Raw genomic sequence first — 27,794 nt, 5'->3', positions numbered from 1 at the left:
GTAAATCCACATAATATATCTAAATCAGAGTCAAGAGAGTCAGGTGATTTCAATGATAATACTGACGACTCATTAAACTGAAAAAGCATCTCAGTTTCCTATGAGTTGTAGTTTAACTCTCCTGCTTTAAATCAGAGAGTTAAACCTCTCTACCTGCAGAAGGAGATGATACTTCAGGACTCTCTGCATCGGGACAACCAGCAGGTCCCTCAGTGTAAACTTCCCATTGTTGGCCCTTTTGGAGCACTCCTGGAGCAAAAGTACAATAGACGTATTTAGAACAGCATCAGATACAGTGCATCGTTACACTTATTAGGTGACATTTCCTTTGACACTACTCAGTTTTGTGTTTTCCATAGCTTATACACATTTGTTTTTGACTGTTTTAGGGCTCAACTTTGTCATAAATCAGATTATCATTGTTTGTCAGAGTTGTAAAATTGTGAAACCAAGTGTGTCCTAAACAGTTTTAAAGATCAACCATGGAGCTCAAAGCTTCTAAAAAAGTATATAAGATATACCTTTTTAACCTACATAATTTAACCGACATTTACTTTTATTTTTCCTTACTTTATGTAAAGTTTATCACATAAAAGCAACTATTTTAATTCATTTATTCTTGTTTACTGTCATTTTTGTTAAAGCTGAACACAAGGAAGTACATAACTCAATTCAAGACATCCTGACGTACATCTAGTGCACAAAGTATACACTAGGGGTCACTGGAAAACTTTGTCTATATATGGGGGGCTTTGGTCTTTTTCCGACTTCTCACCTCCAGCTTCAGACGAACATCCTCTTTCTCTTTGCAGATGAGGTCTAATACGGCGATGGCGATCTCCACCTGACTGCAGTATATTCCATAAATGAGCAGTCTAAGAGAGGAAGTTGGACCATGACGACGGGTTATTCACAGTGTGTGTAGAGGGTCAGACACTGACAGAGCTGATGGTGGCAAACTAGTGGTGGTACACGATTTTGTTACTATAAACAGTAAAGATCCACACAATAGAAAGTTAAAATTCAATAAAACAGCACCAAAACTTTGCTTGCAATGTGTCAATCACCCCTCTGATACCTCTCTTTGTAGCTGATGAAGATCTGGTAGAGATTTAAGGCATTTTTGTTGAGGATGGAGTCCTGAACGTCAACCATCAGGCTCTTGTGAACTTTAACCAGGTCCTGCGTCAGAGAAGGAAGCCATCAGCCATCAGAACAGGAGGATGTTATTTTCATGTGAGGTGGCGAGAAGGGAAACTGGTGGGACTTACAGGAATGTTGACAAAAACTTTGTCAATTTCAGTTGCGGAGAAGAATTTCTTCAGTGGATGCAGGAAATACTGGAGAAAGAAACAATTGAAAACCTAAATGAAACTTTTCAGGTCCTTTTAGATTTTTCTTTTTTAATTACTTAATTATTGTTCAGCTGGAAACAATGAGAGGTCCTTTTTAATAACCAATGGCACTCATATTGAAACCGTTCAGACGTCACATTAGATGTCTGATAACGAGTTGATAGCAAGGAAGATTAGAGAATTGATAACTTGGAATTTCCCTCAAATCCCCCTATAATACACCAATGTTGTGCTCAGCGTGCCAAGTGCCGTGCTGTAACATGTTTTTAAATGATAGCAATGGATCACCACCCGCAGATACAGATGAAGTGTTAATGTGTATCTGACGATATCCCATCATTTGTCATGAACAACATGTGATCTCAGTACAAAAGACTCTAGTAAAAGAGATTCAGCACCTTCTCAATGGACTCCAGGGTCTCTGTGTATTTCTCCTCAGTCTGTTTGATCTCTGTAAGGCAGAAGCTCCGGACATCCACCTCCGCCTGCTTCTAGAAAGACACGCACCTTAGAACATGTTCTTTGAATATTAACATCTGATGAAGGAAAATGCAATTTTGTGTGGTTTTTGCTTTTTTTTTTCTTTTTTTTTTCCTAAAACAAAATGTATTCTATTCAATTTTTATTGCATGTGTATTTAAATTTGTTGTACTTGTCTCTTCTACCTGTATCCTTAAACTGCTGTGTGCTGAATATCCCACCGCAGGATTAATAAAGTCTTATCTATTTTATCTGCAGACAATAACGTGTTCAGAATATTTACTCCAACAATTTATGAGCTACTGAAGAATTCCTCCTGCATGTTTCACACAACTATAAGCTGCAGCACGAGGTTGATGAATAGATTGACAGTGAGAACTCAGGTTAAAACAATACTAACAAAGATATTTAAATTAAAAAGTAAGAACATGAAGGACTTTCCCTTTGATTTTTAAAGTATATTAATGTAACTTAAGCTGGGCACATTGATTAAGTATTTCAAATCACACAATAATTATCTGAGTTGATGTTGGGTAATTAGTCATAACGCCGATGGTTTAGACTTCTCAGTGATTTGGTCTTTCATACATGTTGCCCAGTCAATAACTACCTGCTAAAAGAAATGAACAGCATCTATTCAGAATGCAGATGAACTCCATCACTATATAAAAGCGACAGATATTGCCTGTGACTCGTTTCATCTGAAGTCGCTGGGCAGGCCGATAGAATCCAAAGAACACGCACAAATACATCATCAGCACACATTTAAGAAGTAAGAGCAAAGGACAAACTTTAAACAACCGGAAAAATGGCTCCAATACAGACCGCTGTGGTACACTAATTCAGTTGTGTGCGTGTGCGTGTGCGTGGTGCGTGGTGCGCGTGCGCAGGTGTGAGTGGCTGACTCATCCTGGTACCAGTGGCGGATGCTTCTCAGTCCTCATGAGGTCTTCATAGATCTCCCCACCGGCGTAGTCTTCTTCCACCCCATAGACGGCTGCATACAATTCATCCTCATCCTCAGGAGCATTCTCACTATCACACACAAACAGGAGCTAGTTATCAGACAGATGTTTCCTCTTTCTTTGGCAAAAAGTTTTGGTAAATATAAATGACAACAGTTTAGATTCACACCGCTGCCATAAATGCAGTTTTCTTTGTATCAGATGCAACTTGTAGTAGTATGAAATACACACAGATATAAACAAATTGCAAAAAAAACATTTTATATAGTCCATTTGAAATCAGCCTATGAATTCATTGTCATCCAGAAGGCTACTAGACTTGCTTGAAGACTTTTCACCTCCCATTCGAAGGTATGAGAACTGAGCCAAAGAAGTCTTTTGGATGAGAGGTCAGTCCAGTTACTGTTGGGTAAGACTTAGATTAAATATAACCTGAAGGAGCAAGAATCTTCACAGACAGCCTACAAATTGTTTTAAATCCATTATAAAAAAAAAACATGAGTGATGTACAACATGAAAAATCAAGACTGCATTTCTATTAACTCATTCTTTAATTACTGATCAATGCATGTATGTCTTAAAGAGTGAAATACCTCCAGAAGGCATGGCACACAATTCAATGAAATCATGATCTAAAACTCAGATGTGGCATGAAAACATAAATATTGTATCCGTTCTACTTTTTTTTTTTTTTAATAACTCTTATTGTCTTCTGTCGACCTATCAATCAAACTGTCAAGATCACTCATCCAGAACCTTGATGTGGGCGGTATGCAGGCACTCAGCAAAAACATGCAGAATTACTCATTCGTTTCCTCTGACAGTAGCAGAGAAACGGAGCCAAGCCTTTTACCAAAACATGTGGGTGTCCAGACCCCTGGAGAGCATGGATGATGAGCAGAGCGGGTTCAGCTACTGCCACAGTTCTATCAACAGCAGTAATGGGCCCGCAGAGAGAGGAGCCTCATACATACTCAATCAAGTCTTCCAGATTGTTGTAAATGTCCTCGTCTTTCAGGCTCTCCTCGGTTGGAAATGGCCTGGAAGTGACAGCAAAGCAGCGTGAGGTTCAGTGTTTAACAGAAAAATTGCAGTGAAGCAACCACTGCTGAATGACTTTGGGCAGGAAACTTTTGATATGTCAAAATGTACTCCGATATCCAGAACAGTCCAATATACTTTGGTGTACAAGAAAAGGATGAAAATGAATAACTAATCTGGATTAATATATATCTATTAGTGGTTTTCAACATGCATGAGAGATCTGTGAAAAAAATAAATCAGTCTGATTAACAATATTGATATTTTATTACTTTTCTGTCCATCAGTGGGTCACATCATATATTAAATAAAATAATATATCTTGTCATATCCAAATAGATATTGTTGTTTTTGGTTGTTTTTGTTACTCTAATAATTACCATTTTGTTACAGTTATTAATACTCAAATAAACAGAAACTCTGCATTTAGAGGGGGGAAAAAACAGTTGTTTCTCATTCCTGGTAATAAAGTATATAGAACATTTGGTAAAAATGTAAATGAGTGAGTGAAATGTGGCTGTAATTGTGGCTGCAGTGTCGGTAAGGGGAGGAGGAGTGGGAAGAGGGACTAAAGTGGAAGCGAAAGGGAGGTGCAGGTACACACTTTGTACAGGCGATAACTTTTCTTTAAAATTAGGTGACTTACTTGAATCCTCCTTGGTGAGCGAATGCTGTGGAAGAGAGCTTGGATAGAGTGTCCATAACCTGGTGAAACAAAGGTGTGTGAAATCATGTTTTTGAATGGGTCAGAGAGAGGACAAACAATATTACAAACCTAGGCCTTTCTCTCACACACACACTCTAAGTCATATTATAATTATTGTAATTATCAGTTTCTGAGTTGTAAATATTCATGTCACCATTCAAACCTTAATTATAGTGGGAAACTCAGATTTAAAGCTCTAATATGTGATTTGCTGCTTAATAACAATAATACCAGAGCGCCTAACAATATCGGTCGAAGTCCATGGTTCAATCTGCTTAAACTCAGATTTAATGGATGTAGTGATATATTTTGAATGCACAGCGATTTTATTTGCAAGCTGTAAACATGCAAATCTGTCTCATCCCGAAAATCCATCCCATGATGTGACCGCAGACCAGAGCACAAAAAAATAACTTGTAAATGTAAATGCACTCGAAATACTGCAATCACCACAGAAAATTTGAAAACCATATTTAGCAACAAGTACAATCTTAACACAATACAGCAAACCAGCTTCAACTAGTAACAACACACAAGCAAGCAAACTTGCACAACATCTTACCAACAGACAACAACTCATCACCAGTGTTTCAGCAGGTAGCAGCACTTTTGCTACGAAAAAGAAAAGTCGAATCACAACCATGAACAACAGTGTTTGCATTCACCTGGACCTCTTTTGTCCAACTATTTCCCACATTTCCTGACATCTCTCTACTATTACCATCTTTAAAAGGCATACAATGTCCAAAATCATTTATAAAAAAAACAATAATAATATGTAAAGTAGCAGTTGTGGTAGTAACAAGAGCTCCCTTTACCAAAAAGTCAAATACCAAGTAACATTTACTTGTCATGGTAGCAGCACAGGTTACAAAGCAGCGGAACAACACATTAAACTTTACTGAGCATCTTTAAAATCACTTTCTTTATGACTTTAACATTCAGTTGTTAAATTGCATCATCTTATCACAGTGTCTTATTCTTTCTTTTACCACAGTTCACTCTGTATTAGTAATTTTGTTATATAGTACATCATGCTGTATGTAGTGCAGTAATGTCCTTATTTCCTCCCTTCAGGACCTCGGTGTCTCAGGCTCTGCTCTCTCCCTGTTCTCATCCTACCTCAACGACCGCACTTACCGGGTAACTTGGAGAGGATCTGTGTCTGAACCTTGTCCTCTCACTACTGGTGTCCCTCAAGGCTCCGTCCTGGGTCCCCTCCCCTTCTCTCTGTACACCAACTCTCTCGGCTCTGTCATTCACTCGCATGGCTTTTCCTACCATAGCTATGCTGATGACATCCAACTAATCCTCTCTTTTCCCCGATCTGAAACACAGGTAGCAGCATGAATCTCTGCCTGCCTGACTGACATCTCTCAGTGGATGTCCGCACCCCACCTGAAAATCAACCTCGACAAGACTGAACTGCTCTTCCTTCCAGGGAAAGACTCTCCCACCCTCGAACTGACTACTACCTTGGACAACTCTGTGTTATCCCCGACCCTGACTGCTAGGAACCTCAGCGCGACACTTGACAGTCAACTCTCTCTTACTGCCAACATCACTGCAACAACACGTTCCTGTAGATGCATGCTGCACAACATCAGGAGAATACATCCTCTTCTCACTCAGAAGGCGGCGCAGGTTCTGGTCCAGGTTCTGGTCCAGGTTCTGGTCCAGGCTCTGGTCCAGGCTCTGGTCCAGGCTCTGGTCCAGGTTCTGGTCCAGGGTCTGGTCATCTCACGTCTAGACTACTGTAACTCCCTCCTGGCAGGTCTACCTGTTAGTGCCATCCGACCTCTGCAGCTCATCCAGAATGCAGCAGCTCGACTGGTTTTTAACCTCCCGAAATTCACTCCCACTACTCCGCTCCCTTCACTGGTTACCAGTAGCCGCCCGCATCCGTTTCAAAACATTGGTACTTGCGTACCGTGCTGCGAACAGATCAGGTCCAGTCTACATCCAGGACATGGTCCAACCACACATCCCAGCCCGCTCTGCTTCTACCAATCGGCTTGTTGCTCCCTCACTGTGAGCTAAACACTACAAAATCACGGCTGTTTGCTGTCCCGGCTCCTAAATGGTAGAATGAGCTCCCCACCGACATCAGGACAGCGGAAACTCTGTACATCTTCCGCCGCAAACTAAAAACACACCTCTTCCGACTTTACCTTGAATAGTAGAACTTTAGTAGCACTTAAAATAGCACTTCCTGACAGCACTTTGTAGTGGCTTTCTTGAAGAAATTGTATTTTCTTGATTCCTGTTGTTCTGGGTCATGTACCCTCATGGTTGAAATGCACTTATTGTAAGTCGCTTTGGATAAAAGCGTCAGCTAAATGAAATGTAATGTAATCTATATTAGTTGTGCATGTGCCTGAAGTCGACCACGCAAGTTAATGGGGAGCAGAGCAGATTTAAATTATGGCAAATGAAAACTATGTTATGATAGCCATTAGTGTTCCTTTATCTTGGCCTGCAGAAATTCATGAACACTGAACATCAATTTTATACACTCAGATACAAGATCGTTACTGTCTTGAACATGTAGTGGCCACTGTTAGGTCATATAATTCACAAAGTGGAGTCAGTCGATACTGTGAGAGAAATAGTGAAAAGAAAACATATAAACACCCAAATTAGTTCATTTTTTTTACTTCATAATTTATCTGGTTGGTACGAAGAATTTTCTCCTAACAACACTTCAAAGTACTGTTCTGTTCGCAGAATTTGGATTTGCAGGCAGGTTTGAAAGGAATAGTCGATGGGGTTAGATACTACGGGCTGTCATGCAGTCTTTCTCTCCTCTTCCTGTGTGAATGAGTGCTGTGGCTTTGGCTGAAACCAAGTGTGCTTGTGACTTGAAAGAGTCTTATTTCTAAAAAAAAAACAAGCGAGAGACCACCTTTAAAACTGCAAAAGGCCTCAACATCATCACAAGTTATTAACAGCAGTGGAAATGTTATTTTCTGAAACAAAGCAAAAAAAACAACAAAAACAAAAAAAAAAATTAAGAGAGATTATTTTACTTGTTTGCAATGTGGTGTTGTGCACGTCAGCTCTAACACAGCTAACACAGAATAACAAAAAAGTTGAATATCACTTCTTAACGAAGGAAGAACCCATATGAATACACAAAGTAAATAATCAAACATGTATTTATCTAGAGTACTAAAGTGTTAAATCCTTCGAGGTTGTCTTCAAAACAACTTGTTCTCACACCTGACTTGGCAGATGAAATTTACCATGTGACCTGAGAAGCAAAACCACAAGCATACAGTAGCTGAAGTTAGTGTGGCCTATTTACAAAGTGTATCTTAAATTCCCAGAGCACTCTAGAAAACAAAGTTGTAAGTGTTGTTGTAACACTATGGAATAAATCAAGTGTTCATGTCTGTCACTCTGCTCATTCAAAACACACACACACTTAGCCATCTAAAAAATAACCTTCAGTTTTACAGCATATGATTCTCACAAACATTGATTTTCAGGTCCCTAGAACAAAATAAATTGCCCTCAAGATGTCTGACAAGGCTCTGATGATGATGTCACCACTCCAGGACAGCAGAACTAGTGGGCTAATTTTGTTGAGTCTGGACAGAGCCGGACGAGCTACTTCCTCTTTCTAGTCTTTATGTGACGCTAAACTAACAGACTACAATCAAATTTACTGTCCAGACATGTGGTATGATATTCTCACCTAACTTCCGGCAAGAATGCGCTTATGTAATGTCCACTAACCTTCTTGCTGCCTGTTTTCCATTGTGGCAGGTGAGCTCGCCCCTAAACCTCGTCTGATCGTTAGTTTATATCAACCTCCGGAACCTGCTCCTTGCCAATTGGCTGCTGTAGGGCTGCAGAGCTTTTTTTTTAATTTTCTGGTTAGAATGAGTTTGGCTTTTTTGTTTATTTTTTTGGCCTTGGAGACCCTGACACATATTTGCTTCCATTTTTACACTTTTTTAGTTTCTGTTTTGCTGTTAAACTCACTCCTTTCTTTTGTCATTGTTAATTTTAATGTGTTTTAGCAGCATTTTCTTAACACTTTAGGTTCCTTTGTTGAAAAAGATTTGGACTGACTTATGTTCCTCCTCGTGTTAAATTGAGGTTGTAACAGCTTATTTCCCAAAATGTCAAACTAAGTAGAAAAAACTATACATTCCCCCTGCATAAATACCCTTCTATGTTCACCTGAGTTGGATAAGCAAACATTTTGTTTTTCAAGAGGCTGATATTAATGTTGCCGCTTCCTTTCATTTGTCTGGCCTCCAGGCTGCTGCACGCACTCAGTTTGGCTGCCCGCGGTGCAGCTGTAGTAACTCAGAGGAGGAATGTAGGTTAGAGAGCTCTCGTTAGATATTGAATCGACTAATGCTCAGTCTACGGGCAGAGTTGGCACAATTCAAGTCGGAGTGGATTAGACTGGCTGAGATTTGAGATGTTCTCTTTTGGATGTTTCTGGAAAATAAGGAAGAGATTTCTTGTTCAGCTGTACAGCCCTACTTGGAGCCGATCCAACCCAATCGCTTTTTGTAATGGAGGAAAAAAGTAACGATGCAGTGCAATCTTCCTCCTCCTGGAAGCTTGTTTGTTTGATGGACAACCCTTGAACATGAGCGAGATTACGCAGCCTGGCTTATATGTACTGTTCATATTTGCAGGCAGCACCTCCCCTGTGGGATTATCAACAGCCAGATTAACTGGAAGCTTCTTTAGAACGCAACACTGAACTGAAAGAAAAGAGAGAGAGAGAGTGTGTGTGTGTGTGTGTGTGTGTGTGTGTGTGTGTGTGTGTGTGTGTGTGTGTGTGTGTGTGTGTGTGTGTGTGTGTGTGTAACTGCGTGCAAAGCTCAATATGCACTCACTCATAGCTCTGAAGCACTTATGACCCCTCTCTATTCTCCACAGGGAAGTAAATTTAACAGTGTAATCCTGCATAATTTGCTTAAATGAAAGACTTCTGAAATCCATTAATTTTCTCTGTGCAGTGCCTATATATCATTTTTTCATTAAGATTTTCTGTCTCACACACACACACACACACACACACACACACACACACACACACACACACACACACACACACACACACACACACACACACTTTACCTGACATTTTTAAATTCGTAACATACTGTCTAAATTATTTATAAACCCCCAAATTAATTTGATGTACTGTATTTCAAATGTAATGCGTTTCAAATCAAATAATTACAGCACAGATGAATGCCTACACTCCAATAAACATATGCTTAAGTAACAAATAATCATGCATTTCCCCGTAGAAGCCTCTAAACGCTGAGACAGGTCATAATGCTCCTAGGCAAAGTTATGCACCAAATGCACTAAACCAAGGAATTGTGGGAATAAGGCTGCTCAGTGAGCGAGCTTTCTCTGGCGGAGTTAAATCAGGCTCCTGTGCTGCGTGCGACAGTCTGCAGAGTAGTTACGGCAGGATGCACTACAAACCCACTGACCTGATAACGCTGTTTACACACACTGAAACCAGCGTCCACAATAATGCAGCAATAAAGAGTCATCAGCCAAGCCCTTCAGAGGTGACCATGAAAATGGAAGACAAGGCACTGAGTGGACAAATACTGAATGACTGGCTCTATATCACAAAGGTCTGCATCATAGAAATCTTAATGCGTGACTGGATTTATAGACTGTTTGTGATTTGGAGAACTGGTCACACAGGCTCAAGCTAAATTTGGTCTACGCTTGTAAATGCAGTGAAGCAGTGACCACAACTCAGTGAGTGATTTCTGATTTTCTTCACACACTTCTCTTTACTTTGCACACTAAGATATCACACAAATAGTGCAAACCGCAAAAACCTTACAATGCTGGGCACATCAAAATTTAGCTTGAGAGTCTTATGTTCAATACGCTTCAGCTTTTTCCCCAAAAAACTGTGAATCATTTTTGTTGTTGTCATGTTTTAAATACATGACGTATGAGGAGTTGCGATGACACAAACTGAAGCACAAATTCTGACCGATTGCTTCTTACTATCTAACATCTGAACAATGGAGAAAACTGTAAAACGCACTACTGATTAGAGAGACAACCAACACCAACGTCTTCATCACTCAACAGTAATATTGAGAAGTGCTCCCTCAAACTGATTTCCTTGTAAAACAGCTTGTAAAAGTGCTTTCAGACTTTTATAACTCACTGAAACTAAAGGAGGCAGCTCAGAGAAGAAAAGAGAACCAAAATAAACGCACAAAATTTAACTGGAGAATATCATCGTACAGGAAATCACAGGACTGTTTTCATGGTGCAGTGGCAGAAAATCCTGATGACAGATGCAGGTGTTACCTTTCCGAAGTCTCGAACATCAAAGAGATCGAAGGCTTCAAATAAGTCACTTTTCTTCATCCCGAACACATCGCAGCAGGAAGTCAGGAATGTCCGAATGTTTTTCAAGCACAGGAACTGCAAAGAGCAAAAATTGACACGCGTCAGTTTTGAATGTCTTTTCTATACCCACGTTAGGGACAATAGAATAATAATTGAACTGTCCTGGAAATTACATTACAAAAGAGGTGGTGTTTAGGCATGCAGATGGATTTAGTTTTTAAAAACTACACATTTTTATAGTCGCGATGGACCTCTGAACTGTTGACAGCATGGATTATCCAGAATAACAGTGACATTGTTTTCAGAAAGAGATGCTGAATGTTGACCATTTTAAATATAGTTTGTTGTGCTGTGAGCGACGTGAATAAACACATTCTAATGTAACAGTCAAATCACCTCAAAAACCAAACAAACAACAACAAAACTATCTTTATGGATAGATTCCAAGGTGACGTGGAAAACATATTTTCTGTCATCTGGAAGAACAAACATCTGAATTATATTTTAGTCTACATAAACTTCACAAAGAATATGAAGCCGCTTTATATAAAAGTGAACGTGAACCACAAACTCTGAAAACAGAAAGTGAAAATTGAAAATTGAACAGTGTGAAATGGAACTACCGATTGTTCTCTGTTGGTGTCACTTCCTATGAGGATCTATGTATGCAGTCCAACAGTTTATGGTTATGGTTTAGGTTCAAGGTCTGAGTTGAGCTTCTGCCTCTTCTGCTAAAGAGCCACTTCTCGTAGCACTGTATTAAAAATATCCTGTGAAGTATTCATATAGTAAATAAACTTTCCAATATAATTAAATGTTTCAAGCACATTATTAAGCAATAACTGAACTCGAAACGGCACATGTGGTTATTTGCAGAAAAAACAGATTCTCGAGAACAGATAAGCTTTTTTTTTTATCACATCAGCTCATCATGGAAACGCCTGTAATCACTCCACCGCCCCCTGGGGCCCCGTTCGTCTGTAGAGGAAGTGCATGAGCATGATGGCTTTGCACCGCCACCAGTCTTAGTCACAGCTCCCGAGTACAGTCTCTGGTTCACATCCAAATTGTGAGGAGAAAAAAACAAAACAGCATCTTTGGCTTCACGAGTGAAAAAAACAGACTGTTAAAATTCTGGCGTTTCTTTAATGTAATAATTGATGGATTAAGGTGCAGCTTCATAGAGCTGTGTTCATTTTCCTGTGACTTTGTTATTGTACTTCCTTTAGATGCTTTTAGTTTTTGGAACTAACATTTGACATTATTGATTATCACATATATCAACACTTAGGAGAATATATCTGTAATATCTTGAGAAATCTTCCTTCTAAATCAATCCCTTATTTCCCTATTAAAACTTAAGAAAATGTAAGAAAAGATATTCAGTGCATATTTGTTCATTATCATACATTGTATTATCTATCCTGCTGTTTTGCATAACATACAATACGATTACAAATAGCAATTCTGGGTGCATTTTCATCACGGCACACTGCACTCTTGTCCTCCAGCACATTACCCTCATGCCATTGTTTCCATTTCTAAGATCGAGGGTCAGCGGGGCCACAATGAAAGTGCCATCTAAAATGTGGGGACCGCTGACATACATGCCTTTTCTCGACCGTACTCGGATGGCCTACAGCTGCAGGCTACGACTAGCCATTGTTCGGCCCGTTATGCCCCAGGTTTGCTTTCACCGTCTCTCAAGAACATAAAAGACAAGTGGATGTGCACTGACAGAGCGCATACAGAACACTGCAGTGTATAAGACAGGGCTCCGTCTAATACTATAAAACTGGATTTTATTTATTTCTGAAGTAAAGATTTTAAAGCAAAATAAGTCATTTTGATGAGACGTCTCCAGTACATGTGGTAGGTCGTGGACTGTAAAATTGGAAAATATTTTTGATTAAATGATTTTTGAAGGAATCTGTGGCAAAATATAATTTCAGTCTGTAAATAAATGTTTACTTTCATCTTCCAACATGTAAAGTTTCGGAAAATATTATTAGGCTGACTTCTGTTGTGTATTTTTTTTATTATTAGGTCCTTTGACCCTGATTGATTGTCAAACTGTTTAGAATGTGCAAATAGATCTAGTCACTCGTAATGTTAGTACACTGCTGCACAGGAAATCTTGCTCTCATATGTTACAAGAAACATATTGGTCAATATTTTGGGAATCACAACATTTCTTTTACAGCCATTTTGGTATCCTAATATTTACATCTGTCTCTGTAATTATCAAGAAAGATCCTTTTCATAACATTAAGTTATAATGTTTTGATTTAACCCTAAATTAACCGATGAGATTTTAAATGAAATATCTTCGATCTCTTCTTCAAGAAAATCCTGGTCAAGATGGCGTTTTGTACTAGAAAATACATGTCTTGAATAAAACTGTGCAGTTTTAAAGAGTGTAGAAATCACACAGCCTCCTGTGATGGCTAACTACTCGTATTATATCTCTCGCAAACCACCAGCTGGGGCACAAATTGTAAGAGTTTCCTAACTAATGGGTGGATCAAAGGCAGGATTTTATCAGGCCTCTCCAGTGGCAGCGAGAAGCATTAATGTGGGTAAAGAGAGGTCAAGTCCTGGATCATTTCTTCACACATTTAAAACTCTCTTACTGAAGGTAAAGCCTCCGGCTGCTGAGATGGAGATAAGAATTCAAAAATGAAGACACAACAATCCAATTTGGACTAATTATCAAACTCAGAAGAAATATCCAAGAGGTCAGGGGTCACTCAGTGGCTTTAATGTTTAGTGACTCAACAGAGAGGATGGCTCTGTGTTCAAAGTCAGGGCTTTAATATCGAACAGATCGAAAATGGTCAACAGCTTGCTTTAAGCTGCAAATTCTTATAATATATGAATCTGTTTTGAAATCATGGAAAACCTAAAGGTTAAAATGAACTAACATAAGTTTGTATGCAACATTTAAGAACACTGGAAACAGGCTTCTGCACCATAATTTAATTTAATTTAATTTTTAATTTTATTCACTTTATTAATCCCCGAGGGGAAATCATAGTTCCTTACAGGCAGAGTGACCAAACAAAACAAAATAACTGTATAATGTGCTAATTTGCCTTCAGCTTTTGTGGCTGTTTAGAGATCATGATGTAGATCTGCTGTGTTTTTATCTTCTACAGTCATTTATTGAAAAGCAGCTGCCAACCTGTGGATACAAGTCATGCATTTTTAATTAGGTCGTCCACTAGCAGAACAGCTCTGACTCTATATCACCTGAGTAAATTTAAACTGACAAACTGGCTTGGCCTGTTGTTAACATCTGACACTACAGCCAACAGCCTACTCTTAAATGTGAACAAAGTCATTTTGATTCTATTTTCCTCTTCACACGTAACAACAAGTTGCTTTGACAGCAGAGCAGGAATCGTCAGCTTACCTGTGACATTTGTGGCCTGAGATTGATCTCCTTCAGGTTGATGGTGTCAGGTCTCAGGTTGTTGACCAGCTGGCACAGCAGCACCCCGTCCCGCAAGGTCTGCGCCAGGTCGAACACCTGCGCCGTGTCCGCTGTCACCCGGTGGTTCGCCGGCAGCACGTTGCAGCTGATCAGCCACACCGCACACTGCCTCCAGTACTCCATGTTGGCGGAGAGCAGAGGGAACAGCAGGTGAGACTTAAAAAAAACAAAAAAAAAACAAAAACGTATGTCCTTATTTCAAGTCTGTGCAGCTCGGCATGGTTGACGCTGCGCTCTGGGCCGTCCGCTCGTCTCTCCAAACTCCAGCATCGCCTCTGGAGGGCACACAGAGCCGCTGCAGTTTATGAGAGCTGCACAGGTGGGGGTGGCCGTTGTGAAACCCCCTCTATCTACGCGAACTTCCCCTTCCTTCTTCTGTGACATTTCCACAGCGGTCCTCGTTACTCTCACAAAAACATTTTTTTTTTTTTTTTTTTTTTTTTTTTTTTTTTAATCAAAACATTTTGCCATTTCCTGTCTTTGGCCAATTTTTGTGATTTAAATTGGCATATCAGGTGTTGAATACAGCTACTCTGGTTAGGTCGGAGGGTGTGAAACCACATGCAGGTTAACATTTAGTTTTTACATATTTTTAAAAACCAGACCGTATCAGCTGTTGCCAGCAAGTAAAATGATCATTTCATATTAACTGGTTGTCAGTTTCTTTTTAACTGTGGGACTGCAACAAATGATTATTTACATTGCCAAATAATTCACTTAATTTTGACTGATTATTTAATCTATAAGCTACAACTAATAAAGAACCTGCCCAACACATTTTTGCTGAATCCAGATTTCATCTTCATATATTACTTGTAGTATCTGACCAACAGTCCAAAACCAAAAGAGAGCTGATTAAATATATAATAACATAAAAACAATCCAAATGTCACGATGAAGGAGCTACAACGAGCAAATCTGACAATTTTGCTTGATAGATTACTTAAGTGATTAAATATCAATCTTGTTGGCAATGTTCTGTCAATCACATGGCAGCAGATTAATCAAATAACATGTTTTATCATTCACACCCAACTTGTCCAGTTTGTCCCTATTTATTCTCTGAGAAACTACAGGGAGAAGTTTCCCTCACTGTTTCTCATTCAAAACTGAAATTCCATGTGGATTATAAGCAGGGGACTGTAATCTTGGGTCTTTGTGGTGGGGAGCTGTGATCTTTGTTTCAACAAGTATAACTAAACGAATCATTGGATCACTGTGGATCACTGTCATTAAACCTGTGACATAAACACAGGAAGGAAGTGAAGGGATCCCACCACGTTTCACCCTCAGAGAGGGAGCCAGATGTTTCCTTTGACATTATATCAGGCTCATGAACTTCAGCTTGTGTAAGAGTTAAGCATGAAAACTTGCTTTCTTGACTCCTTCAATACAAAAAGATTCAGACTTTCTAGTCTCTGATAATTTAGCTGAAAATAATTGGAGGAAAACAGCCCAAATAAAACACAAGAATACATTGTACAAAGCCATTTAGGATCTGCTGATATTAATTGGACATTAGTGATAAAAAAGGTAAAACAAAAACAAAAAAAAACTCCTGAGTAAAGGTCAAAATTGAAGAAAATAAATCCGATTGAGGATACTGAGCCAACTATCTTTTATAATTACTGAATCTCAAAATATCAAAAATAATCATGTAGGAACAGGAGTATTCATCCCATAATTTCCAGTTCACTTACCGCTAAACTGTTGGTTTGTACAACTGAGATGATGGCAGGTAGTGCAAAAAAAAAAAAAAAAAAAAACGAAAACATTGTAACTTTGGCAGAAAAAGTGGGATGAGGTCAGTCAGAGAGACTAAAGCTGTGCTTTTACTTTGATACTTTAAATAGCCTCTAATTTTTCCGCTGAAACTTTTTTACATTCACTTATTTTTTTTTTTTTTTTTATGCGGGGCTTTTACTTGATGTTGAGTATTCTCACATTGCTGTATTGGAATCTATACTTCAGTCAAGAATCTGAATACTTTTTTTTTTTCACCACTGTATATTTATTGTATCAAATACAAATACAAATACAAAGAGGAAATGGTATATTCTTATATATATATATATATATATATATATATATATATATATATATATATATATATATTTGATAGGCTCTATAGGCTACAATTTGGAAGCGAAAGGAACAAATAGACATGAGATTTAAGGAACACAAAAAAAGGGGAAATGGATAATTTAATAAACACAGGATTATTTGTTTATTGTTATCTGTTTTACAAACGGTAGGTGGCGGTATGCACATAAAGGTTGATATTACAACCTGCCCCCTCCAAACCCCCCCAAAAAAAAAAAAAAACGCAACGAAGAAGAAGCAGAAGGAGGAAAACATAAACAGAGCTATCAACCTTGCGTGAACGCGGCTAGCTTCGTATCATAGTCCGATTTTTTTTTTTTTTAGAAGAAGAAGAAGAAAAAAAAGAAGAAGAAAAAAAAAAAAAGCTTTATGTACGCAATCCCCAGATGTCGTTTGTTTTACGTCAGAGATTTCCTCGTCGAGGCGCTTGGCCGAGTTGCTGAGCAGAGCGGCGGAGAAAATAATTGTGCGGTAAAAGATTAGGACCGAACTGAGAAGTACGCCTCGTCGGGCCTTCGGGGGGGGGGGGGGACAGAGACACACGAGAGACACGAGAGACACGAGAGAAGACAAGAAGAGGTAACGTTTAGCGGCGCTCGTTAGCCAGCGGAAAGGCGACGCTTTATCCGCCTGGTTCGCATTTTGTGACAAACCCCGAAAAAAGCCGGTCGGTTGCTTCTGCACCAGCTGTGTTTTTTTTTTTTATTTTTTTTTTTAGTTTCGGTATGTGTTCAACCGACCAACCCCCCCTCCCCCCCCCCCCCCCCGCACACGCTAGGTAGCTAGGTCAGCTCACGGTAATAACTGTCGGGGCAGTCGCAGTTTTTTGCAAGGGGACGATGCACCACTAAAGCATCACAAAGCAACAACAACAACAACTATATATATATATATATATATATATATATATATATATATGATGGCATCGGTCAGGCCTGCGAGTCAAGCCAAGCGAGCAATCGTGGGGTTTGTTTACGTCGTTGGGGGGGGGGGGGAGGGGGAGGGGGAGGGGGGGGGGTGCAGCGACTAGTCTGTACCGGAAAGGCTGGTAGAATTAGCCTGGCTGTTAGTTTATGGAGCTACCAGGCTAACGGGTAACTTGTGCACCCCTTCCCCCCCTTCCCCAAACCTCCCCCCCACCCCACCCCCCCACAGGGCGCACAGCGCGCAGTCGGTCCAAACGGTCCGCGAGCTTTCAAGCTGTGGCGCCTCGCTTATAAAACGCACACAAGCTGGTCTGGTCTTCTTCTGAACACGTGACAGTGTGGCGAATAACCCAACTTGCATGTGCTCTTGTTTTTTGTGTGTGTGTGTGTGTGTGTGTGTGACACTCAAAAGGTTTCTACCCCTCGGGTCGACGCGGGACAAAGGGAGACGGAATGGCTGAGGCTGGTGACAGATCCACTGCGCTGAACGGTACCGGATCAAAACCACAGGGAGGGGGGGGAGGGAGGGGGGAAACGAGCCGACTGTTTATACTGACCATTTAAAAGAGTGCGAGGTGAGAGTTCATCACGGGAACATGTTTTGCTTTTCACCAGGCGGCTCCGAGGAGAAGGAGCCCGGAGAAGATCAACACGAGGAGGGAGATGCCTCTGGAAGCAAAGAGGCGCAAGCACAAGATGGTAACTCTACTCTTGGAGTTTTTTATTTATTTTTTAAAAGCAGCTGCCTGGAAAGCTGATGTTGCCAACAAGCATCTTGGTGTGGTAGAAATCCCTTGAAGCAATTAATCCACCGCTTTGTTGTCATTTGTCTTTATTGTTATAGAGAATCACAATATCTGTTCCATATATATATATATATATATATTTTTGGATCACTTCTCGCATGTTTTGCTAAAGTTATTGAGATGTGAATCTTTCTTCGTAATCGTTTTTTTTTTTTTTGAGGTGGCATTTATAAGACTGCACGAAGTCGTTTCTCCAATATTGTACAGGCTAAAGTACTCACACTTTGAGATGTTCTCAATTTATGGTGACTGGTGTGTACTTTCCGTAGCACCTTTTTTTTTTTTTATTTTATTTTTTTTTTACCTTCGTGGCCTACAAAGTGCTTTGCAACGTTTCCCGTGCAACAACGCGAGCCTGCCAGTTATTGTCTTGCCGAAGGACACTTCCCCGGGGACTGGGGATGAAGCGCCAACCATACCATTAGTGGGCAACCGGCTTTTCTGTCCGAGCCACAGCTGGCTGATTTATTGCAGTATGGAGGCAAGAGCACGACCATATGGGCAGTGTTTGCACCGAGGGGGTGGGGGGGGTTTGGATTAAGCTGATTCCACTGCAGTCGGCCAAACTCATTTGCGTCTATATCATTTTTCTATAATTTTTTGCCTTTTTTTTTTTTTTTTAACACATTTTTGAAATCTCTATTGGCACATAACTCATCCAGTCTTCAACAAGTTTAGTTTTTAACCATATTTAGATGATTCCAAACGAGACCCGTGAGGTCGTTTTGAGTTTGATTTTTGAATAATAAAATATTAGTTGCAGCCTAATATGACTTAACACTGATTTATTTGTATGTTTATTATATTTAAGAAAAAAAAATTTATTTCAATGAAAGCTTACTATAGATTTTGTGCGGCAGTTGTGCACCTTCTGTCGAATCTCCCAATGAGAGAGCGTTCCCTCGACCTTTTCCTGGCCTTCCCTATTTCTGTAGCTCCCAAAGAAACGGCGGCGGCATCTGGAGACAAACCTACGCCCGACGCGGAAGGGGAGACCGGGGCGAACAGAGAGGGAGAGGAGGACGAAGACACGGACAGCATGGACGGCAGCGGCCGCTACTCCCTGACCGAGGACGGCGAAAGGGAGAGTGAGGGCGGGAGACGAGAGAGGGCCAAAGAGAGGGATGCCGGGAGAAGGGCGGCTCGAAAGAGGCTCGTGCCCGGCGACGACATCAACAACTCCCCCAGCTCGGACGACGACGACGACGACGACGACGACGACGAAGAAGAGGAGCAGAAAGATGACGAAGAGGCTATGGAGGCATGGCTGGGAGCCGAGCTCTGCGACATGCGTGGCCCCGTGTGGCGGGCGGTCACCTCGCTGCGCTCCAGGGAGATCGGCAGGGACTCGCACCAGTTTGTGAGGCGCGTGTGCGGGGCCCGGGGCCTCGTGCAGAGGCTGGAGCTCCAGGGCCGCCTGGAGAGGCACACGGGCTGCGTCAACACGTTGCACTTCAACCCTTCCGGTACGCGCCTGGCGTCGGGCAGCGACGACCTGCGAGTGGTCATCTGGGACTGGGCCGTCCGCCGTGCCGAGCTGGAGTTTGACAGCGGACACAAGAGCAACGTCTTTCAGGTAAGGGAAAACAAGTAGAGCCGCAGCTGATGATTATTTTCATTATTAGCTTTTTTTTTTTTTTTTTTTTCAGTTAAATATTAGCGCTCATGATGGCAGAACGAGTGGGAAATGGCCAGTTACGGCATCGTTTAGAGCGCTGAAAACGAAAGCGGGAGAGAAAAAGCAGCAAATCTTATTGTAAAATCGGGGATCGCTTCGTGTTTGGCATTTTTTTGCTTGGTGAAGTAATTGAGTTATGCTGAATATTCTGATAATTAATCATTTATCATTTATAAATGAGGAATTGTCATTTACTTTTCTGTATTTTGAGCAATTTGACTAATTGTCAGCTCTAGAGGGCAAATAAGCGAGATTACATTTCAGTGATTTGATCCCAACAACAGGAACTACATTTTTTTCCTCCCGTGTTTTATAAAATCCATACCAATTTGTTTGTACAATTTCTTGTGTTTTTTTTTGTTGTTGTTTTTTTTAAGGCTCAACCAAAGAAATATATGAATGAAGGCCGAAAGTTGTTTCATGGGAAGAAAGCAAAAGAAAACTGTAAATTGAGATTTAGTGATGGGGGTCGGTAGTTGTTTTCTTACCAAATGCTAAAAGCTGCGAGACAACGGAGGTTTTTGACCGAGGTGAATTCTCGTCATTGAATCTTAAACTGAATCGTCTGCCTCCCTTCGATCTTCGCAGGCAAAGTTCCTGCCTCACAGCGGAGACTCCACTTTGGCCATGTGTGCCCGCGATGGTCAGATCCGAGTGGCCGAGCTCTCCGCCACGCAGCGCTGCAAGAACACAAAGCGGGTAGCGCAGCATAAAGCGGCGGCGCACAAAGTGAGTGTGACGGGGGGGGGGGGGGGAATAGTTGCGCTCCGAATTGGAGCAGTGCTTTAAGGCCCTGAAAGCCCCGACGGCGAAGTCCTGTCTCTCATCAAGCGCGTATGTGTTGCTTCGGCGTATTTCTGTTTCAGCTGGCCCTTGAGCCGGATTCCCCCTGCTACTTTCTGTCAGCCGGAGAGGACGCCGTGGTGTACGGCATCGACCTGCGTCTGGAGCGCCCGGCTAAGTAAGTGAAATCATGTTTAAGCGTTCGCCGAGTTTTTACATGCAGCGTAAAGAAGTAGACGTGCCTCAGATTTGAGAAAAAAAAAAAAATGTCTCGCGAACTGCGTGAAAATACGCGTAAACCTTGTCGTGTCTGATTTTCGTTGGCAGTCAGAGGTCTCGCTCTCGTCGCGTCGGCCTGAGTTAGCAGCGCGCAAACATCCCGTCAGTCAGCCAGCGTTGCTGAACATCCGTTCGTAAACAAAGTCCCTCTCTGCCAACGCATTTCCCCTCCATTTGCTGCGCGCCACCGTCGTTTTTCAGACCGTCGGCTGCAGCTCAACTTGTGTTTCCTTTGTGTCTCGTTGCAGCAAACTGGTGGTTGTGAAGGAGGGCGATAAAAAAGTGGGGCTGTACACCATCTTCGTCAACCCAGCGAAGACACACCACTTCGCTGTTGGCGGGAGAGATCAGTATGTAAGGTACGGGCCGGCTTGCATACGCGTTTCGCCAACAGTGCAAATGGGATACTGTTGAAAGGGTTTGATCGTATTTGACCACTCAAGACGCGTGGCGTACGATTCTAAGTGACTCCTCTCGCGGTTTCTTCTTCTCTCTCTGTTCAGGATCTACGACCAGAGGAAAATTAACGAAAATGACAACAACGGTGTGCTGAAAAAGTTTTGTCCCTCACATCTGGTATCCAGCGAGTCGAAGACCAACATAACCTGCCTTGTGTACAGTCACGATGGCACAGGTAAAAGAACTTCCGTCGTGAAAACACTCCCATTGAAAAACGGTATACTGTAGTTTACATTTCCCTCTCAGAAGCACGGCAATAAGAAAAGCTTATAACGGCTTTGCACAGAACTAATTCAATATTCTTATGACGTGATTTAATTTCCCTGCAATCGGCATAATCCGGTTAAATTCGCATGGATTATCCCTGCATGATTTCTCCGTCAGTTATGAACTCGTTTTAAAAACGCGTATTGAACATAACGAGGGCAATACTCGATGCCGGCTCGATCCGTTGTCTTAAAATTCCAAAACTCCTTCCCTTCTTCGCCCCCCGTGATGCAACCGCCGTGCAACGTCGGTGACATTCGAACTCGGTCTGTTCTCACGAAATCAAACTCTTCACTGCGCTTTCATCTCTGCAGAAAAACAGCAAGGGTCAAATTTAGCACCGGTTACATAAATCTATCCTCCCATCAGGTTGAACTAGTTTAAAAGATCGGCATACAGCGGGAAAGAGTCCAGAAAAGCTTCCGTCTTCATGGCATTAAAGACAATTTCATCCCTCCTGTCTATCCAGAGCTCCTGGCTAGTTACAATGACGAAGACATCTACCTGTTTGACTCCAACCACAGTGACGGAGCCGACTACATCAGGAGATACAAGGGACACCGCAATAACGCCACAGGTATTCAACTCAGTCCTTACGTACAGCAATAAAGCAGCGACCTTTGCGCGGTTTAAAAAAAAAAAAAAAAAAAATGAAGACTGCGACCCTAACTTACACACCTTTTTAAATGGCAGCTGGTCTTCGTTCTCGCTGTTAGGGAGTGATCATTTTTCCAGCAAGCGTTCAGAGTGACACCGTACCGTCGTCGTCGTCGTCTCTTTCACAGTGAAGGGGGTGAACTTCTACGGGCCGTGCAGTGAGTTTGTGGTCAGCGGCAGTGACTGTGGACACATCTACCTGTGGGACAAGTACTCTGCTCGCATCGTCCAATTCATGGAGGGGGACAGAGGAGGAGTGGTGAGTCGGAGTGGGAAAGTGCAACATATATGGGAACATATATGGGAAAGTATATATATATATATATGTTTGAATATATATGTGTGTATATATATATACAGGTATATATGTGTATATATACACAATATATGTGTATATATATATATATATAAATATGTATACATGTATATATACATATGTCTATATATATACATGTATATATATATAGATATATGTATCTATATATATGTGTATATGTATATATATGCATATATATATATGTGTATATGTATGTATATATATATATATAAATGTGTATATATACACATATATACACACATATATATATATACATGTATATATATATATATATATACACACATATATATTCGAACATATATATGTATATATATATACTTTCCCATATATGTTGCACTTATATATATGTGTATATGTATATATATATATATGCATATACATATATGTGTGTGTGTATGTATGTATGTGTGTGTGTGTATATATATATATAATATATATGTATATATATATATATATATATATATTTATTCTATAAATCATTCTTCTCTCTCCCCTCAACAACTACAGGTGAACTGTTTGGAGCCGCATCCCCACCTGCCAGGAATAGCTACCAGCGGGCTGGACCATGATATCAAACTGTGGGCCCCCACAGCTGAAACCCCCACAGGACTCAAGGGTCTGAAAGAGGTACCGTCTCCTCGTCAGTTGTAGCCATGCAACAGACAATGTTATGGTACCTCTGTACCGTATTGTAACGTTTACTATTTTCAGTTTATTTTTAACCCGCGCAATTGCTACGGTGTGACGAGCTGAATGGTCTCAAGTTGCGTGTCGTGCAACTGCGGTTCAGTTTCTGCAAAAAGCACCGCGGAATGAAGTTTTCTCGAAACTTTGAATAATGGCAGAACCTTAAAGGTTCAGATTCAGGGTAAAAGATCCTCTTTTAAAAAAAAAAAAAATAGCTTTTGTAATGTCCGAGCATATTATATTACGGGGACTACGTTGAGAAATGAGGCAGCTCGAGTGGCTCTCTCCGATTGTAAAATCTTCTGGAAAAGAAACGAATCTTCGGACAGCGTTTCCTGAGACGAAACGCTGTCCGTCGTGTCCACCTGTAACGGAATGATTGTCGTGTCCCTGAAGGTGATGAAGAAGAACAAGCGGGAGCGCGACGAGGACAGCGTGCGCCACGGCGACCAGTACGACACCCAGCTGCTGTGGTTCCTGATGAGACACATGAGGAACCGACGACCCCCAAGGGTGAGCTCTCAAGACAGTTCGACAGAATTGAATAAAAACTACAAAATGACATTTGGGAAGGTCCAACAGAGAAAAATTATTATTAAAACCAGAGTAAAGACGGTATACGAGGGCCATTGTAGGAAAAATACATTATGGAGCCAGGGCACAAGGGGGGGGGGGGGGTTATTCAGAGAATAAACTCGTCATTTCCCAGATTAAAATTGTAAATTTACGAGAAAATAAGTCAAATATTCTTGAATTTAAAAAAAAAAAAAAAAAAGTCATAAATGTGCGGGGGGGGGGGGGGGGGGGGGTGTCCTTTTTTTTTCTTTCTTTTTTTCTGAATAGACCGAATTCACAGCGACGTCTCTCCCAAAGTGTGAATGCTTTTGACAGTACGTTGATTCTGGGCACAAAAAAAAAATCAAGAGGATTTTCGTTTTGAATAAGTCGCAAAGTCTAATTTTATCAGGCTCAAAATCAGCGCAGGCTTAAAATGTGGCAAAGGGGTCTCTTTTTTTTTTTTTTTTTGGTGGAAAATGTGAAGAAAAGAAGCATTATAGCATGTTTCCCTGTGATTTGTACGTTGCGAAGTTACGGTTTCAGAAACTTTCTTCTTACTCGTTCTTTCCAGGCTCGCCGGGAGGGTGCGGACGCGGACACAGACGAGTCCTGGAGCTCCCCAGATTCATCCGATGAAGAGGAAGGAGGTCCGGACCACGTACAGTGCATGTCATCTTGAGCCGCTCGCACGTACCCGCACATGCATACATTAGATGCACGCACACGCGAACACACACACACACACACACACACACAAACACACACACACACTTTATTTCCCTTGAATTGATGCACATAAGCAATCACTATTGACACACTAGCACACTCAAATACTGATGAGCCACAGACTTGTTTTTTCTTTCTTTTACAGACACACACACACACACACACTTAAACATACTGTTGAAGCAGATTGACAGAGATGCTTATCGCCTGGTTTCCCAGCAGTTACGAGTGTGCACGCGGTGACTGCAGACTGCATACGCACCTCTAGAATTCAGATTTCTTCTTTTGTTTTTTTTGTTTTGTTTTGTTTTGTTGTGAGAACTGTACAAAGAGGTTTAGTGAGTGCTTACATCCCTGTAAACCACACGGAGCCCCCCCCCACCCCCCCCCCCCCCCCCCACCTCCCTCCCCCCGCTTGCCCATACGGTATCTATAGGCTCTGCCGAGACCCAGAACAATGTACTGAGCCTGTATGGCAACAAGCACCTCCAACCTTAGGCAACCTGTAGTAAGCTATACATCACCAGCACACAATCGCCCCCGCCCCCACCGTCTCTTAGCAACACATCTGGCTCTCGACCTTTCCGTGATGATGATGATGATGATGATGATGATGAGGGGATCAGCAGGGAGGAAGGGCGTACGCTCAGACCCTCAAACCATCCCCTTAAATGTGACTTCCTTTAAGATTTGAACTTTTGAGAGGGAGAGCCCGGCGCCCCTCGCTGCATCACCCCACTCATAATGATTTTTTTTTTTTTTGATTTTTTTTTTTTGATTATTATTTTTTTGGGGGCCTGTGAGCTTGAGTTGCATTCATCACACGTTTGCTCCCAGAGAACTACTACATCTCTGCATGCTGCATTACCCGTACACGCTGCCCTCAGCCACCCCCCCCCCCCCCCTTCCTCTCTCCATCACTCCTGGGTGCACTTTGAATCAGGGATGCTTTAGTTTTGAGACGCAGACAAAAACGTGCACCGAGTGTGTGATGACGGGGGAAGAGACGTTGACTTGTAACATAGGAAAATCAACAGTGAAGTTTAGATTTGGGGTTTTTTTGTTTTTTGTTTTTTGTAGTTTGGGGGATATTTTGCACTCGAGCGTTTCTCGACAAGGGAGAGTTGGTTTCGTTTTGCTTCCACCGGCCTTTTCCTCCCTCCGTCACTCTCCATTCAGAAAGTCACCTTTTCCAGGACGTCTTTGTTTCGCCTCCCGAGTGAACACGAGCACGGAGGGGCAGACGGTGGTCAGCACGTGTACAGGAACGGTGTCATTTTTTTTTTTTTTTTTTTTTTTTAAAAAAGAGCCACAACCGACCTGGGTCAATCACAATTGAAACACTGCCTGTGAGGTCGGAGGCACGAAGGGCTGCAACTTTGTGGTCGACATTTTGGGTTATCGCTCGTTTGTTTTCTTGCCACGAGTCTGGAAAGAGGAGAAAAAGCGGGCAGCCGAGTTCAGTCAGAAGATATGTAAATAAATTTAAAAAAAAAAATCACCTACCAGCACCCCTACAGCTCACTATTGATTATTGATTTAATCCACACACACACACACACACACACAAAAAAATCACTATTCTACAGAAAGTTTACTGGTCCCCGATGTACGGATTAAACAAATGACATGACACGCTGACTTTGTACTCATCAGTGCATTTGGTGATCTTTGAAGCCGGGCTGGCCGTAAACATTGCTGACTGCCCGCCGGTGGAAGATCCCCATCCCCGAACAACTCTCGGCAACAAAGCAAACAAGTTAAAAGTGACTTTTTTTTTTTTTTTTTTAGACAAAACACTTGAACCAGGTCGGCCGTTTGCAGCTAGGGCACCACTCCAGTCTGCGCTGTACCAAACGTAGTCTCTTAACATGAGGGCGACGGGGGGGGGAGGGGGAGGTGGAGGTGGAGGTGGGGGGGGGGGGGCGGCAGGCAGGGTCAATACGCTTGCCAGTCATTTGATGTGAGAGCGATAAAGTCCAGCTTTTCTCATTTTCTATGAGAACTGTAGTTAGTTGAATTTATATGTACATATATAAATATATATTAAAACTGTAAAAAAAAAAATTAAAAAAAAATTAAAAAAAAACTTTAGCAAATGCTGTTTGACTTTAAAAAAAAATAAAATAAAAAAAAAAAATGTCAAAACATTTGATTGGTATTGATGCAGAGGTTTATATTCTATATGAGGACAAATGACTTTTAAAATCCAGAGAAAAATAAAGTCTTGACATGACCATTTCTGTTTGGTTTTTCCTTTTATGGCATCCCTCTGTTATGAACAGAACTGCTGTCATTTCAAGTATTAAAGTTTTGATTATTTTTCTTGGTAAAGACGAACAAAAAGCGGTGATTCTTTTTCTCAGTCTTCATCCATAATTTGAGACGGTTCAATCCAGATTTTCCCACCTATTTTTGGCATCTTGTACACATAATAAGGCTTTTGATGAACTTTTTTTTTTCTTCTTCTTCTTCCCCACCACTGCCTAATATTGCGTTCTGCCAGTTCAGTTGGAAATATGTATGATTCATGCAATAAACAAAACGACAGTGCTCTCGTTGTCATTTTATGGTCTTAATATGTTTGTTTTTTTTGTTGCAATATACCGTTTGATGATGGAGACATACATGTTCTTTTCAAGATTTAACCAGTACGAGTTCCTGAACTTTCATACCAGTACTAATTGGTTTACATAGAGGTATAGAATACAATAGACAAAATCGCCGACTGTGTGAATGTGCATCATAAAGTGCACGGTAAGATTGGACTAATCGAATGTGCATATTTCTTAATATTTATTTATTATATGTATTCTCGTGACATGCGTGAAAGTTTTTAAGTCTTTTCATTTCACCTGCATCCCTGGAGGTGTCAAACGGACTAAAGAGCAAATAAGAAATAAATATAAAATCGCAATTCAAAGCGAGAGGTAGGTGTACTGTCAGATCTTATTGGTAGGCAACGCGCGCGATGCTTTAGTGCATCAATCAGTCTCAAGATATCAGTTAAAAAAAAAAACACGAAATGAATATATGCCTCATAAAAGTCACCGGGGAAAGACGTAGGTTTGTCGGTCTCTGAACACTCAAGAGTTTCGTAGTACGCCCTTTCTAGT

General features: G+C 41.2%; 2 protein-coding genes across 3 annotated transcripts in view; one reads left to right on the top strand and one right to left on the bottom strand.

The window, feature by feature from the left end:
- The window catches only part of LOC138203172 (guanine nucleotide exchange factor VAV3-like), a 47,666-nt gene extending 33,053 nt beyond the window's left edge, over positions 1 to 14,613 (bottom strand). Inside the window, exons 1-10 of the mRNA XM_069157870.1 lie at positions 14,332 to 14,613; positions 10,875 to 10,991; positions 4,488 to 4,546; positions 3,775 to 3,840; positions 2,753 to 2,870; positions 1,754 to 1,846; positions 1,272 to 1,340; positions 1,079 to 1,182; positions 776 to 875; positions 154 to 249 (exon numbers count right to left, since the gene is read on the bottom strand). Coding sequence (XP_069013971.1) covers positions 154 to 249; positions 776 to 875; positions 1,079 to 1,182; positions 1,272 to 1,340; positions 1,754 to 1,846; positions 2,753 to 2,870; positions 3,775 to 3,840; positions 4,488 to 4,546; positions 10,875 to 10,991; positions 14,332 to 14,535 — 1,026 coding nt within the window. The 5' untranslated portion in view covers positions 14,536 to 14,613. The remainder of the gene's footprint in view (positions 1 to 153; positions 250 to 775; positions 876 to 1,078; positions 1,183 to 1,271; positions 1,341 to 1,753; positions 1,847 to 2,752; positions 2,871 to 3,774; positions 3,841 to 4,487; positions 4,547 to 10,874; positions 10,992 to 14,331) is intronic.
- Positions 14,614 to 16,728: 2,115 nt separating this feature from the next.
- dcaf8 (DDB1 and CUL4 associated factor 8) lies at positions 16,729 to 27,231 on the top strand. 2 transcript variants are annotated; one of them, XM_069157869.1, is made up of 13 exons: positions 16,729 to 17,012; positions 17,854 to 17,931; positions 18,057 to 18,140; positions 19,183 to 19,823; positions 20,514 to 20,654; positions 20,792 to 20,886; positions 21,236 to 21,346; positions 21,491 to 21,621; positions 22,183 to 22,290; positions 22,499 to 22,629; positions 23,215 to 23,334; positions 23,791 to 23,907; positions 24,524 to 27,231. In XM_069157869.1, the coding sequence occupies exons 2-13, from the start codon at positions 17,895 to 17,897 to the stop codon at positions 24,629 to 24,631; spliced, it is 1,824 nt and encodes a 607-aa protein (XP_069013970.1). In that variant the 5' UTR covers positions 16,729 to 17,012; positions 17,854 to 17,894; the 3' UTR covers positions 24,632 to 27,231. The 2 variants fall into 2 exon arrangements, with proteins under 2 accessions (XP_069013970.1, XP_069013969.1); XM_069157868.1 differs by having other exon boundaries at positions 16,729 to 17,094.
- The last annotated feature ends 563 nt before the right edge of the window (positions 27,232 to 27,794 follow it).

Source organism: Embiotoca jacksoni, unplaced genomic scaffold (assembly GCF_022577435.1).
Source record: "Embiotoca jacksoni isolate LCO1_2020_lvr unplaced genomic scaffold, fEmbJac1.0.p SCAF_22, whole genome shotgun sequence".
Taxonomy (NCBI): domain Eukaryota; kingdom Metazoa; phylum Chordata; class Actinopteri; family Embiotocidae; genus Embiotoca; species Embiotoca jacksoni.
The sequence above is the reverse complement of the archived record's forward strand: the minus strand, read 5'-3'. Positions and strand labels throughout refer to the sequence as shown.

Coding starts and splice junctions, on each gene's coding strand:
- dcaf8 (XM_069157869.1), top strand. CDS start 17,895: ATGGCTGAGGCTGGTGACAGATCCACTGCGCTGAACG. Junction 18,141..19,182: donor AGAGGCGCAAGCACAAGATG/GTAACTCTACTC, acceptor CTATTTCTGTAG/CTCCCAAAGAAACGGCGGCG. Junction 23,335..23,790: donor GACTCAAGGGTCTGAAAGAG/GTACCGTCTCCT, acceptor GTGTCCCTGAAG/GTGATGAAGAAGAACAAGCG.